The 15,023-nt window shown below is 43.3% G+C and overlaps 1 protein-coding gene across 8 annotated transcripts in view; it reads left to right on the plus strand.

Annotated features, from left to right (window-relative positions):
- Stim (stromal interaction molecule) overlaps nt 1–15,023 on the plus strand; it is a 123,836-nt gene that overhangs the window by 43,089 nt on the left and 65,724 nt on the right. For 7 of the 8 annotated variants that reach the window (XM_065220407.1, XM_065220405.1, XM_065220413.1 and 4 more), the window contains 4 exons: nt 7,734–7,912; nt 7,977–8,325; nt 8,386–8,558; nt 8,621–9,188. In XM_065220407.1, coding sequence (XP_065076479.1) covers nt 7,734–7,912; nt 7,977–8,325; nt 8,386–8,558; nt 8,621–9,188 — 1,269 coding nt within the window. The remainder of the gene's footprint in view (nt 1–7,733; nt 7,913–7,976; nt 8,326–8,385; nt 8,559–8,620; nt 9,189–15,023) is intronic. The other variant, XM_065220412.1, reaches the window with a different exon arrangement.

Genomic DNA, 15,023 nt, shown 5'->3' on the forward strand with positions numbered 1-15,023 from the left:
CAGAAGTATTCTGTGAATTTCAGTGAATTCGGTGCGCTTCAGGAAATTTCTGCAAACATCAAAAATTTTCAACGAATTTCTGAAAAGTTTTGAAAAGTTCAGAACAGTTTCAAAAACCCCAGGAAAATTCTGCGAATTTCAGGATAGTTTAGCAAATTTTTGGAAAACTTTGCAAACTTCACCAAAACTCCTAAAAATTTCAGGAACAATCTGGAAACTTCAGGGAAGTCTATGAACTTCAAGTAAGTCTACGAACTTTAGGATAGTTTTAATGAATTGAAGAAAATCTGCAAATTTCTGGAAAAATCTGGGAACTTCAGGAAAAATCTGGGAATTTCAGGGAAGTCTGGAAACTTCAGGTAAGTCTGTAAACTTTAAAAAACTACAAACAATTGTACTGAATTAAAGAAAGTCTGTGAACTTTATGGAAATTTGCGAACTTATGGGAAGTCTGAAAATTTCTCGGAAATTCTGTGAATTTCAGAAGTATTATGTGAATTTCAGTGAATTCGGTGCGCTTCAAGAAATTTCTGCGAACTTTAAAAATTTTCAACAAATTTCTGGAAAGTTTTGAACAATTTCAAAAATCCCAGAAAAATTCTGCGAATTTCAGGAAAGTTTTGCAAACTACACGAAAATTATGAAAATTTTAGGAAAAATATGGAAGCTTCAGGAAAGTTTGTGAACTTCAAGGAAGTCTACGAACTTCAGGAAAATTTTACTGAATTCAAGAAAATCTGCAAATTTCTGGAAAAATCTGGGAACATCAGAAAAGTTTGTAAACTTTAAAAACCTTCAAAAAATTGTACTGAATTAAAGAAAGTCTGCGAACTTCATGGAAATTTGCGAACTTATGAGAAGTCTGCAAATTTCTCGGAAATTCTGTGAATTTCAAAAGTATTTTGTGAATTTCAGTGAATTCTGTGCACTTCAGGAAATTTCTGCGAACTTCAGAAATTTTCTACGAATTTCTGGAAAGTTTTGAACAATTTCAAAAACCCCTGAAAAATTCTGCGAATTTCAGGAAAGTTTTGCAAACTACACGAAAATTATGAAAATTTCAGGAAAAATATGGAAGCTTCAGGAATGTTTGTGAACTTCAAGGAAGTCTACGAACTTCAGGAAAATTTTACTAAATTCAAGAAGATCTGCAAATCTCTGGAAAATTCTCCGAAATTCTGGAAAGTTCTACAAATTTTGAAAAAAATATTCTGCCACCTTCAGTAAGGGCGGCGAACTTCACGAAATGTCTAAGAACTTCGGTCTGCTTCCACTAGGAACATTTTGCGAACTTAACGAAATCGCTGCAAGTAACAGGGAACTTAAAAACATTTATAAAATAATACCGGATCAACCTGAGGGCTTCAGAGAGACCTACGATCATCTGTAGGTTTTTTAAATAATTTCTGATCATACTGGTACCATGGCTGAATATATGAGAGACGCTATTTGAATTCCTGAACAGTTGAAGATTTTCAGAATAAAACTTGATCAAGCTAAAAACTTGAAGAAATAAACTTCGAGTCAATTCTTCCTAGAACTTAAGAAAAGTTCTATTCTCAACTTTCGGCAAGTTTTTCCTAGAGCTGAAGGGAAGTTCTTCCCAGAATTTTAGAAAAGTTTTCTCCCAGAAGTCAAGGGAAATTCTTCTCAAAACTTTAGGGATGTTTTTCCAAGAATTCAAGGAAGTTCATTCCAAAACTTCAGGAAAGCTCTTCCCAAAAACTTCAAAAAAGTTCTTCCCAAAAGTTGAAGGAAGTTCTATCCAGAGCTTGTGAGAAGTTCTTCCCAGAACTTAAAAAAAGTTCTTTTCAGATTTTCAGAAAAGCTCTTCCCAGAGAACCAGGGATGTTCTTCCCAGATTTTAACTTTAGGGACGTTCTTTCCAAAAATATAGGAAAGTTCTTCCAAGAGCTTTGGGGATGCTTTTTCCAGATATTAAGGAAAAATCTGCCCATATCTTCAGGGAAGTTCTTCCCAGACCAATAGCAAAGTTTTTTTCTGGAACTTCAAAAAAGTTTTTCTCAGAAAATCTTTCCAGAATTCCAGTAAATTCTTCCCAGATTGAGGTAAGTTTTTCTAAAAACTTAATGGAATCTCTTCCCAGAACTTAAGTGAATCTCAGAGAAGAGAACCTAAAGGATGTTCTTCCTAGTACTTTAGGGAAGTTCTTCCCAGAACCTATTAAAAGTCCACCGAAAGTCAGTTCTGGGAACTACTTCTCACAATTTCAGGGAAGTTCTTTCCAAAACTTGAGAAGAAGTTCTTCGCAGAAATTTAAAGAAATTCATCAGACAATGTTTAAGGAAGTACTTCCTAGAACTTTAGGAAAATTTTCCTACGACTCCAGGGATGTTCTTCGCAGAACTTGAGGGAAGTTCTTCTCAAAACCAAGAAAACCAAGCAGCACACAAATGTGATAAGACCTTGCAGCAACTTGATTATAACTAAAATAAGTTAGACGTGCTTTCAAGAAGTTTACTAAATTTCCCTGAGTAGTAATTTTTATAAAATTTACAGTATTCTATGGAATTCAACAACATTTTCCTGCAGTAATCCCAGACTTTACTGAAGTTCGCAGACTTCTCTGAATCTCGAACATTTTTTGAAAAAAGTTCGTAGACTCCCCTAAAGTTATAGAATTATCTGAAGTTCACTTATTTTCCACAGAAAGTTTGCAGAACTGAAGTAGACTTCTATACTTGAGTAGAATAAAAAAAATCACACATTGGGGGTGAAACGGACGCAAAATGGACCACTTCCCGGGCCCGGCATTGAATGAAATTTGCACCATTATACTCCCTAGGTTGCGCGCCCAGAAACGATCGCAGCTCAGTGACGTTGGTTGGAGCTGGCATTGCAGTGATGGTTTTGATTTTCTCGGGGCCTGGACGAATACCTTGTCGGTCCACGATGTGTCCCAAGTAGCGGATTTGCGACTGGAAGAAACTACACTTCTCTGCCTTGACGTGGAATCCATACTCCTTAAGACGTAGGAAAAGCTGGTTGAGTGATGCTGCATGCGACTCCAAGTCCCGGCCGAATACTATGGCATCGTCGAGGAAAGAGCGGACGCCAGGTATTCCCGCAATCATTCCATCAACCAGTCGTTCGAATGCTCCCGGTGCAGACTTCACCTCTGGAGCGAGGCGATTGAACCGGAATAAACCCCGATGCGTTTTGATGGTGAGCAGCTTTTTTGAATCGTCATCCACCTCGAGCTGCAAGTATGCATCGGAGAGGTCGATGATGCTGAATACGGAACTGCCATTGAGTTGGGCGAAAATTTCCTCCGGAGTGGGAAGCGGGTAGTGATTAGCTTCTAACGCTGCGTTGAGTCCTGTTGAATAGTCCGCACAGATGCAAACCCGGCCGTTTAGTTTACGTACAGAAACGATTCGAGCAGCCCACTCAGAGAAATCGATACCCAATGATTCCAACCGTGTAATTTCAGCATCGACAGCAGCTTTACATTTAGCTTCTTGCAATCGTTGAACACATCTGCGTGCTTGACCTGGAATTCACGTACTTGCTGATCGATTGGTTTTCTCTTCACTTGGTTGCAAACCGAATCGATGGGAACTGACCACAGCTCGAAGAGTTCGATCCAGTCAATGCCTAGCAGGTTCAGATTGGCAGCCGTTGTGACGAAGCATCTTCCTTGTGCAGTTTTGCCGTTGATTCTCACTTCGCACTCGAACTCACCCATCAAATGGAGCGGCTTGCCTGACGCGTTCATTGCTTCAATGGTTGGTTTCTTGATTGCAGGTTTGTCCAGGTAGTTCCAGGTTTGCTTCGAGATTACCGTGATGTCGCTCGCTGTGTCCAGTTGAAGCTTGGTTTCCACGCCGTTGATGAATGTTGGCACGAACTTTCGCTTGCTTGAGTGTTGAGCGGTGTGGGGATTTTGCCTTGTAGGGTTTGCTTGATTTGTTCGATGACTTCTTTTCCTCCTCCAGCTTGAACGGATTTTGGTTTGGAGAATCAGCCATAGTAGCCTTCCTTGTGGTCGATACGGTTGCACTGCTTGGACTGATGATTCGAGAATGGACACAATCTCAAATATAGTGCATCTGGCCGCATTGCCAACAAGGTGTGCGAGGCGATTTACCTTCCGTCTTCGAAGACTGTTGTTGTCGAGAGGTTCCCTTCTTCTCCTGAACTGCGTGCACCGTTGGTTTCGAGCTGGACTGACGCTCGATCATGGATGTGGCCGCCGTTGATAGTCGTCGATCAAGTTTTGGAGTGTTACGGGAGCTTCTGGTGTTTCAGCTTCGATCCGTGAGAGTACCTAGCCTGGCTCGTATGTCTGCATAGCAATGGCTTTTGAGACCGCAGACAAACACCAAGCATTTGAATTGGTAAATCTTCACGTTCTTGAAATCGAAATCCTCGCAAGCACGGTTGACTTTGCCTCCATATGATGATGTCTTCTGCTTCAGATTTCACCAGCTGCAGGCACCGAAGATCTTCTTGAGGGTTTCGACTGTGTCAGCAAAATTGACGTCTTTTTGGAAGCTTCGGCAGGATGTAGTTGGTGTACACCGGGTGTGTGACGGTGTATCCAACTGCCTCAGCAGCAATCGGACCATGGTGGCATCTTCCAGGTTCTTGGCATCCGAATCGAAAAGATCCTCGTACTGGCTGTACCACTTCTCGAAGGTGGTGATTCCATTTTCCGGGTCGAACGAAAATTCGCTGATGTTCGTTGCCAAGGCCTCGGGTGTTTGCTCCAGGTTTCTATGTAGGAGCGCTGCCATCTGAAGAATTGCTTCCTGAAGTTCTGCCATCGCTTCTGGTTCTTGAATCCTCGTCGCCAAATTGAACTCTCGCAGAAAATCCTGCTCTGATCCTTCGTTGTATGTACGCTTCGAGATCGGATACCCACGAAAGTATATCATATTTAGTCCAAAAATAAGCAGTGTTTTCTGGAATAAAGCCGGGGTGACCTTTGGTGAAAGCATGTAGAGGAGAATGTGAGGGTTTATCGAGGTTTATCCCTTGCATATAGGGCATCCATTTGTTTGATATTGATGAGATTGTTGGCGTGGCCTTCCAAATTTATCATCATAGGCAACTGGCGGGTATTTTTCACTATGATTCCATCCTCAATCGAAAACGTGTCGGTCGGTAAGCCCCAGTTTGGGCAGCTTCTAATTTGTATTACATTACTAAGTCAAAATCTTCAAAATTTCCTCCGCAGCCGGCTTAATTTTGATTGGCTTTGATGTGTACTGCGAACGTGCATTTGTTTTGATTTTCATGATTATGGGAACGACTTCGTCGATAGCATTCCGAACTGTACCGTCGTATCGGATGACCAGATCTTCCAGACTGTTGACCAATTGTCGCTGGAGCTAACCCGTTTCAGAAGTCTTGACTGCCGTATTGACATCACACTTTTACCCGGCCACTCGATAGAACTTGATTGAAGTGAAGCCCGAATGGAAGCTGTTCAGGATGAAAACACGAGCCGCTGGAATTTTTGCTGTCAATCGGATGAGACGGACTGAGTTTTTCTAGATTTGAAGGGATTTACGGTTCAGTGAATACTTATAGATTTTTCCGAACTATCTTCGAAACCGGTTAACAAAGTATTCAACTGAGTAGGCAACGATCAACAGTGATGCCGTTTTATATTATATTGTTTGTGTCCTACTTGCCAAAGTGTGCCCTATCGTGCCGTACAGTGTTTCGGCACAGTGTGCAGAGTTGATTACCCCTTGGCACCAACTCAAACAGACACAGATTTAGGGGTGAAATGGGACAAAATGAAACCTGTGGCAATCGATATAGGGTAAATGTTGGCTTCGGCACCCATTGACTGTTTTCGGCAACCAAAATTTAAACGTTAATTTCACTATGTTTTCCCATCAACGCACTTCCCTGAATGTGTCCAAACGATTGTTTAGCCTTTCAGCTTCAATCTGATTATATTTGAACGATCGAGCAATCCAGTAATGCTACATTTTTCTTCAAATAAAGCATACGCACTACAAAATGAGGTTGATTTCGAGTTGCCGATAATAGAACAGCTGGTTAACACGCAGTTCTAATGGGAAGGTTGCCGAAGAAAAAGAGGCTGCCGACAATAGTCACACTCACCTGAGAAGTTTGGAGCGTTGTAAAAACGCTTTCAAAACGTTTTGAAAAATTCTGTCGATTGGAATGGATAGTGAAGCAAGCAGCAGATGAATGTAAACAAACAGACACATCATATATGTGCGTGACGCTGAGAAAATGCTAGTAGAAGTGCAGACGCTGCTTAGATTGACGAGAATACGTAAATTCCCCTATTGGCAAATTTACGATAAGCAAAGCTTTACTTTACGTTTGAAATTCAGCGGCGTCGCAACTGCGTTAACTCGAGCTCGTTTTTCAATCCGTGCATCGTTCAAAAAATTTAAACGAAATTTCTCATATATACGGCAGTTTGACCATGGAGTACTCAAAAGATCTCCAGCTGATCGAAAATGTAATTGAAATTCCCTGGATATTATTCTGAAGATCTTCAAGTTGAAGACTATAGCTGTTCAAAAATTCAGGCTGATTTGGAAGCATTCAAAAGATCTCCAGCTAATTCAACGAAAGACACGAAGACATCTCAAGTAACATTGCAAGTTTTATCGTGGTTTTAAAACACTCTACAAGCCTAAATCATAGTCTACATAGCCTTCATAAAACCCAGATTGTTACTTGGGATGAAATCTAGCATCTCTGGGTCGCCAAAATCGATCAGGTCATGATGGAGGTGGTCAGTAAATAGTCCAGTTCTATGAATATGTGATTCACGACCCCTCTCAAGAGCGCTTGGCTCCCCGTTGACTTTAAATTGAACGCGACCTCACATGGCCCATCCTAACATCATCAGTAAAAATGAATGAACTAATGCACACGTATTCAGTCTCTGCGCACATCAGCAGTAGATACACGTTTCAAACTTTTGCCATTTCACTAGAACCAACCTGCGCTACAAAAAAAAATAAACTTCCAACCGGAGGACGTATTCAAATTTGCTTTTCCCAGTGGGAAAACAAAGAAGCAATTAAAGTAATAAAAGCGCGACTTAATCGAAACCGATAAAACTCGGCAGCAAATATGATGCCATCCATACCTTGTGTGTGCAGTTCAGTGCATAATATGTGTGAGTTCTACGACGCTACAAGAACACATCAGGGGACAATGATATCGGGCACGTTTTCCGTTTGCTTCGCATTCGATTGCACCTCGTTCAAGTTTGCCCCGCTCCCCTCAATCCCGTCTCCGACTGCTTGTAGTACATACTAACTTTGCACACTTAATTAACGAAATCGACTGCGCACACCATCCAACCACCGAACACTTGTTGCTTGATTGTTTGTTTTTCCAATTGAGGAAGCACCTTCTGTCTGACTAAATGAACAAAACGAAAAAAACCGATTACGATAAGAAAGCGTCCCACGATTTTCCGAAGGGAACACAGGACCTTGCTAGCGGCGCAGGATTGCTGCGGACACACCCACACTCGAATTACACGGAAGAAATCATTCATCGGCTTGTCTACGCCTTTCTCATATCGGCGAGTATCAGCATCTGTTGGAAATTGTGTCCATCATTTTTCGTTCCTGCCTGTGAACTCCCGACCCATCCGAGCCACAAAAAAACCCACCACCCGTGTACCACCTGTGTTTGTATTGGCGTTCGAGAGACCCCGATCCGACTCAGTATTCGATACGATTGATTTAAATCCTAAGATTTCTTGTTTTTGATTTCAGGCACCTACGGGAGCGGTTCGGCCGACGGTGCCTGCAGTGCCGACGATGTGGACTGCATCGCCCACCACGATCACCTCGGGATGGAAGCGATCCGCAGCCTGCACCAGCAGCTGGACGACGACGACAACGGTGACATCGATCTGTCCGAGTCGGATGATGTGAGTTCAGGAAAATCGGATTTTTGAATTGTATAGTTCTCACCCCTATTGTCCATTGTTTCAGTTCCTCCGTGAGGAGCTCAAGTACGACAGTGGGTACGAGAAGCGCCACAAGGCGTTCCACTTCAACGACGACATGCACATCTCGGTGAAGGAATTGTGGGAGGCGTGGCTCCGTTCGGAAGTACACAACTGGACCGTAGATCAGACGACCGAATGGCTCGCGCAGAGTGTCCAACTGCCGCAGTACGTGCGTCTGTTTCGGCTGCACAAGGTCACCGGGAAGGTGCTGCCCCGGCTGGCGGTGAATAATATGCACTACGTGAGCAATGTGCTCGGGATCAAGGATCCCATCCACAAGCAAAAGATCGCCCTGAAGGCGATGGACGCAGTGCTGTTTGGACCACCGAGAGGTAAGTCACAATCATTCCCCCCGGAATTCAGTTGTTAATTCCTGGCTTCGATTGCTTCAGAAACCGGTACCCGGTGGAAGGATTTGCTGTTGGTGACGCTACTGCTGACGGCAATCATCGGTAGCTGGTACGCCTATCAGCAGAACAAAAATGCCAAAATACACCTAAAGCGGATGGCCAAGGACGTGGAGGGACTGCTCAAAGCCGAAGTGGCACTGAAGGATATGCAGAAGGTCAGTTAGCTTTGTTCTGAATTTCAATTCCAGGAAAATCCTCGAATTTCGTGCCATTCCAGGAACTAGAACGAGCCCGCCTGGAGCAGGAGAATGTCGACAAAGAGAAAATGGACCTGGAGCGGCGTCTCCGGGAGGCTCCGACCCTGTCGTCTTCCAACTCGGACCTGGAGGTCCAGCAGCTGAAGCAGGAAATCGAGATGCTCCGGTCGGAGCTGTCCCGTGCGGAAGTCGAAATCAACGACCACTGCTGGACGCCACCTCAGGGCCTGCAGAACTGGCTCCAGCTGACGTTCGAGCTGGAGAACAAGCAGCACGTCCGGAAGCGGGTCCTGGCCGAAAAGCAGCTGATGCAGGCCCGGGAGGCCTGCGAGAAACTGAGGAAGAAACGGTCCAGCCTGGTGGGGGCGTTCGTGTCGACGCACGGCAAGAGCATCGATGACGTGGACCGCAGCATCGTGGAGGCCCGGAATTCGCTGAACGACGTGACCAACGATCTGCAGGAACGGATGTTCCGGTGGAAGCACATCGAGAACATGCTCGGCTTCAGCATCGTCAACAACAACGGGCTGTCCTACCTGGAGAATCTGCTGTACAATCGAAACGGCGGTGGCAGTAAGAGCTATCGATGTGAGTATTTGATTGGGGGGTTTTTTTTTGTAGGATCGCTTGAATGAAAAGTAGGTATTCCAAGAGGTGAGGTTTTAGTCTTAAGCATGAGGTCCGAGAGGAAGTCCACGAGGGATTTCAGCGGAGGGGACCTCTTTGGAGTAGTTTCAGTTTATATTTTACTCGACGGCAAATTGGAGATCCTAGATCATCTTAAATACTAGAAAGTGGGTTTAAAATGATGCGCAAAGATTCTGTGAATCTACTTGGTCGAGTATCGTTGATGAAGACGTCGTGCAAATTCTGGTTGATCTAGCATCGAACGATCTGAATTCTAGGATGATTTGGAATACCAATGCATCTGGAATGCATCTGGGACGAACCACGAAATAACCGGGAATTCATTGGAGCCTTGGGGACCCCGGCGTAGCGGTTAACATCCATACCTCTCACGTCAAAGTAACGAGTTCAAATCTCATCCCTGGACAAGTCACGAATGACCCAAGATTATCACTCACTGACTATATTAAAACAAAATATATAAATATTGGAGCGAGGTTTGTTGAGACCGAACGTTTGGGGTGGAAACCATGTTGGTCAAGAGAAATGTTGATTCTACAGCTGGCAAATAAAGCGTTGTTGATGATTATCTCGAATACTTTCGAGCAGGCGCAACATGATGTAATTCCTCGGTAATTCTCCACAGCTCGTCTCCAATCCTTGAAAATCGGGTACAAGAACGAGTATTTCCAACGAGAAGGTTGTAATGAAATATTGAACAGCTTTGAAAGCGGAGAGGAAAGCTCTGTCGGACGATGGAATGCCGTCAGGCCCAACGGTGTTCGAGAATTTCAGCTTCTGGATGGTAGAGTCGACGAGGTCCAATGTGACCGTAAAAATATCTAAGCTTGAATCGTTGAAAACACCCTCGAAATCCTCTGCCAGGAGGTTACATTTACCTAAAGAAGTGTTTGCTCTTTTATCGCTTAGATGAATCTCAACCGGTAGCCCATCCTCTTTCCTTTTTGTCTTCACAGACGTCCACAATAGCTTAGGATTACACTGGAGATTGGTCTTCATACGTCTTGAGTACTTCTTGTGTAGAAAACGGTTGTACATTCGATAGTCAATAATCGCTTTGTGAATGGACTACGGGACTGGCTGAAGAGCCTTCGATCTCACACGCTTCAAGTAACAGAGGCACACAATCCAATATCAATCCGCTCATAACTTCGTCGACGTAGTTCATTTCATCAATGGACAAACACAAGTCAAGCCACAGCCAATCTACCTGGGTCAGTGAGTGATTCAATGCAACGAAGTCAGTTCTACGAAAGTTCAGGCTTTGTACATCAACGGTGTCTTTAATAGAGGACAGGAGCTGATCGATTGCTGGAAGCTTCCAACGCTGGATGATCGGCGTCTAGATGTATCAGAGGCTCGGATGCCTCTAGTGCGGTGGCTTCGTTCGCAAGCACAAGATCAAGCAGCCGAGAGTTTCTGTTCGGTACAGAATTAATTTGCGTTAAACCATGCAGGCTGAAGCCATCCAAAAGAGCACAGCAGGAAGCAGGCATGTACGGCCGAAGAATGTCAATGGTTGAATGATCAACAGCAGTGAAGAATAAGTCGGCAATCCTAGTTCGCAGGCCACGAACATTTTGATAATACACCACAAGTCCATCGGATAACATAGGTTGGCAATCGGAAAGGCGAGGTTCAGTCGGTGGTGAAGATGACGTTGCGCTGAAACGTGGAGGCTGATCAGGCGAGGAATTGGTTTCAAATTGAAATCGAAGGTTGGAGGATCTCTGTTCATGACCATCCGGAACAGTTCCGAAACACTTTCTGAATTTGTTCAGCAAACTCCAAAAGCAAGTTAAATTAGATCCAAAAGTCATTCAGAAGATGTTCAGGAAACTCCTTGAGCAAGCTTTGGGTTTTTCAAATAGCAATTGAAAAGAAATGCCTGATCTGAAATGCTTCAAGTCAAGCACAAGTTCTGAGGATGCTCAAAGTGTATGTGCAGAGGGCTGTCAGCGCAGCTCCAAGCATGTCCAAGGTCCAGATAGTTTCCAGTTTAGACAACATTAAAAATGTTTCTATTCATTCAGATGTACAAGAACTATCTTAAGGTAAGGAGTTTAGTTCAGAATTCACTCACCAGGCGGCGCTAGTGTGATATTAAATTATCATTGTTTGACCTAACTTAACATATGGACTAAATAGAAGGTTCCCGCCTTGGGCAAAGTTGTTCAGATGAACAAGACCTATTTTATGGTCAAGAGATCAGCTCATGATTCACTCACCATGCAGCGCTAGTGTGACATTTTCTTCTTCTTCTTCTTATTTGCATTTCAAGCTTATTGCTCAGCGCATATTAGCTTATTGCGTGCTCTCAACATAGTGTTCTAAATGCACTTCCACAGTTATTAATTGAGAGCTTTCGATGCCAATACCAATGCATGAATTTGAATATTGTTGCCACAATGATACTCTATGCCCAGGGAAGTCGAGAAAATTTCCAACCCGAAAAGATTCCCTCGACCAGACCAGACCGGGAATCGAACCCGCCGCCTCCGGCTTGGTAATACCGTGCCTTTACTGACTAGGCTATGAGCCCCTAATAGTGTGACAATCATGTTTCATTAATTGCCCTAACTTAACATATGGACTAGATAGAAGGTTCCTGTTCTGGGAAAAGTTGTTCAGATGAACAAGACCTGTTTTATTTAAGAGAGGTCAGCTCAAGATTAACTCACCAGGCGGCGATAGTGTGACATTCATTTTCAATTATTTGCCCTTAGATGGACTGGATAGAAGGTTTCCGTTTTCAGCAGGGTTGTTCAGGCGGACAATTCCTATTTGTGGCAAAAATTCAGCATTGAATTCACTCACCAACTGGCGCTCGTGTGACATTCGTTTTGAATTGATTGCCCTAACCTAACATCTTGACTAGATAGAAGGTTTCCGTCTTTCACAAAGTTGTTCAGATGGACCAGACCTATTCTATGGAAAACTGTTTAGCTCAGAATTTACTAATCAGTTCTCACTGTTGCTTCATGTTGTTTCGATTTTTTTTGGTTTCACTTGACAGATTGCCTAGGTCGATAGAAGGATTCTATTTTCTACAAAGTTTTAAGATAAACGAAAAAAAAAATATGATAATCATCATAGCTTAAAATTCACTCTCGAGAGATCGCTAGAGTTTAACTGTGTTTATATTTTTTGCTCTTATTTAACATTTTAATTAATTAGAGTATGACTCTCTTCAGCAACCTTGGTCAGAAAAAGATAATCCATTAGTTGCCAACTTGTCTTCCACATTTAGAAATAAATACGCAATTCAATATAAGTTATTTGTGTACTTAAAAATGTTTTCTCAAAAATAAGAAAAGATCAATCAGTGGTCTAGGATACAAACTTTGAAATGATTATCAACATCTGTAATTTTTACCAGCTATATCAAGGCTGATAATATTTTGAAATTAAAATTTAGGGAAACAGCTTTTGAAATGAGGTTCAAAGTTTTAACGAACCTTTAGCTGTTGAAAGTCGGTAAAAGATTACCGAAGTCGGTAATAATTTCTAAGTGTGTAGGTCTTGTCCATCTAAACAACTTTACCGCAGACGGAAACCTTCTATCTAGTCCATATGCTAAGTTGGGGCAAACTATTAAACATGAATGTTGCATTGGCGCTGCCTTGTGAGTAAATTCTGAACTAAACTCTTTACCTCAGGATAAGCCTTGTTCATCTAAACAACTTTACCGAAGACGGAAACCTTCTATCTAGCCAAGATGTTAAGTTAGGGCAAACAAATTACATCTCGTGCAAATTAGCAACAAATAAAATTGCATTTACCGGTTCAAAAACGAATCGGTAAAAATAACCGGTTCATAAAAACACATCTTTTAGTGGTACCAGCAATTTCCCATAAATAGAAAGGAGGATACTTTAACAAAACCCTTATGGGCGTTGGAGGGTTAAGGATAAGTTCTGAGGAACTTCAAGAACATTTTCACATAGACACCCCTGTCAGGAATAGTTGAAATCACTTTAAGGGTAAGCTAAGGGCACCTCAATGACAAGTTCCAGCAGTATTGCAGGATGATTTTCTAATGTACGTGCTGAGAAGATGGCTTAAGTTTGTCCAGTGAATCTCCTGAGTAAGTACTCTACACTTCAAAGAGCAATTCAGAAGAACTTTCAGAAGTAGTTTAAAGACCTTCCCAAGGAGCAGGAGTGCCTGGGTATGTTTAAAAATACTTCAAGGGTAAATATTGTCAGCTTCAGATAGGCTTATTGGTTAAGGCACGGAATTACCAAGCCGGAGGCGGCGGGATCGATTCCCGGTCCGGTCGAGGAAATATTTCAGGTTGGACATTTTCTCGACTTACCAGGGCTTGTCACACAATATACAATTTCATGCATTGGTGTTGACATGGAAAGCTCTCAATTAATAACTATGGAACTGCATCTAAGACACTAAGTTGAGAGGCTGTCGAGCCCTCCCCTGGTGGAGTTTACCTACCAGGGAAGCGGTAAAAGCAAGGCGAAAAACTATCAGAGCAGTCAAGCGACTTCCCGTTGCACCACCCTAGCAGAGAAGCTTCCTTGGCTCTCTACAGGTCCAAACGAAACGAGTGCCGTCAGACTATACGAGAGGCAAAACAACAAAGCTGGGAAAATTTCCTGAACGGCATCAGCTCAGAGCATTCAGCAAGTGAAATATGGGGACAGATCAACGCGATCAATGGGAAAAGAAGGAGTAAAAGCATGGCACTACAGCATTCAGGAACTACCACCTGCGACCCGGCAGTCATTGTGGATATCCTCGGCGAGCATCGCGCTGACCTCTCCGCCATCGGAAACTACAGCGAGCAATTCCGTCGAAATAAAACAGCATCAACACAATTACTCGCCAACATCACCATCCCTGAAGAACCGGCAACTTCGGACATCAATCGGCCTTTCCGGCCGGACGAACTCATCCTCATATTATCCAAGGCCAAGGGAAGTTCAGCAGGCCCAGACCTCCCTCCGGCTGGCAAACTAAAGCTCCTAGACCTATTCAACCAATTTTGCTTAGAGGACTCCATCCCTAATGGATGGACACATAGCCTCGTAGTTCCCATCCCCGAACCAGGAAAACCTGGCAAGCAAGCAGATGATTACCGACTCATCTCCCTCACCTGTTGCGCCGCCAAATTAATGGAGAGGATGATCAACACGCGGCTCATGCACTTCCTCGAATCCAACGATCTCCTCGACCACCGTCAACCTGCATTCCGGCCTGGGCACGGGGGATCCACATACTTCAACTCACTCGGCCAAACCATACACGACGCCTTCTCTTCCGATCAGCACATCGAACTAGCTACCCTAGACATTCGCAAGGTTTATAACACAGCCTGGATGCCCGATGTCATAGTACAACTGGCGAACTTCCTCATCCGAACGAACGGAATTTTCAGCAACCTCTCGAAAGGAATATACATTTTCGTGTATGCGGACGATATACTCCTGGATACGATATAGCCAGGAGCACGCTCAAAACACTACGAATCTCCCGTCCTCCGCCGGGTTTCGCATCTCAGCGGAAAAAGGGTGCCATCACCCACATCTGCCAGCAATCACACCAACCAATCTGTGTTCCGCTTCATATCAACTTCTAGATTTCAGAACGAATTCCATCTGGAATTCGAAACAAATTCCATCTGAAATTTGGAACGAATTCCAGATCTAATTCCTTCTGGAATTCATAACGAAGTCCTTCTGGAATTCAGAATGATTTTTTTTGGAATGCATATCGAATTTCTTCCGGAACTCAGAATGAGTTGCTCCAGAATTAAGA

The sequence above is a fragment of the Ochlerotatus camptorhynchus genome, unplaced genomic scaffold, assembly GCF_037179485.1.
Source record: "Ochlerotatus camptorhynchus isolate MF236.1 unplaced genomic scaffold, CSIRO-AGI_Acam_v1.1 ptg000125l, whole genome shotgun sequence".
Classification (NCBI taxonomy): domain Eukaryota; kingdom Metazoa; phylum Arthropoda; class Insecta; order Diptera; family Culicidae; genus Ochlerotatus; species Ochlerotatus camptorhynchus.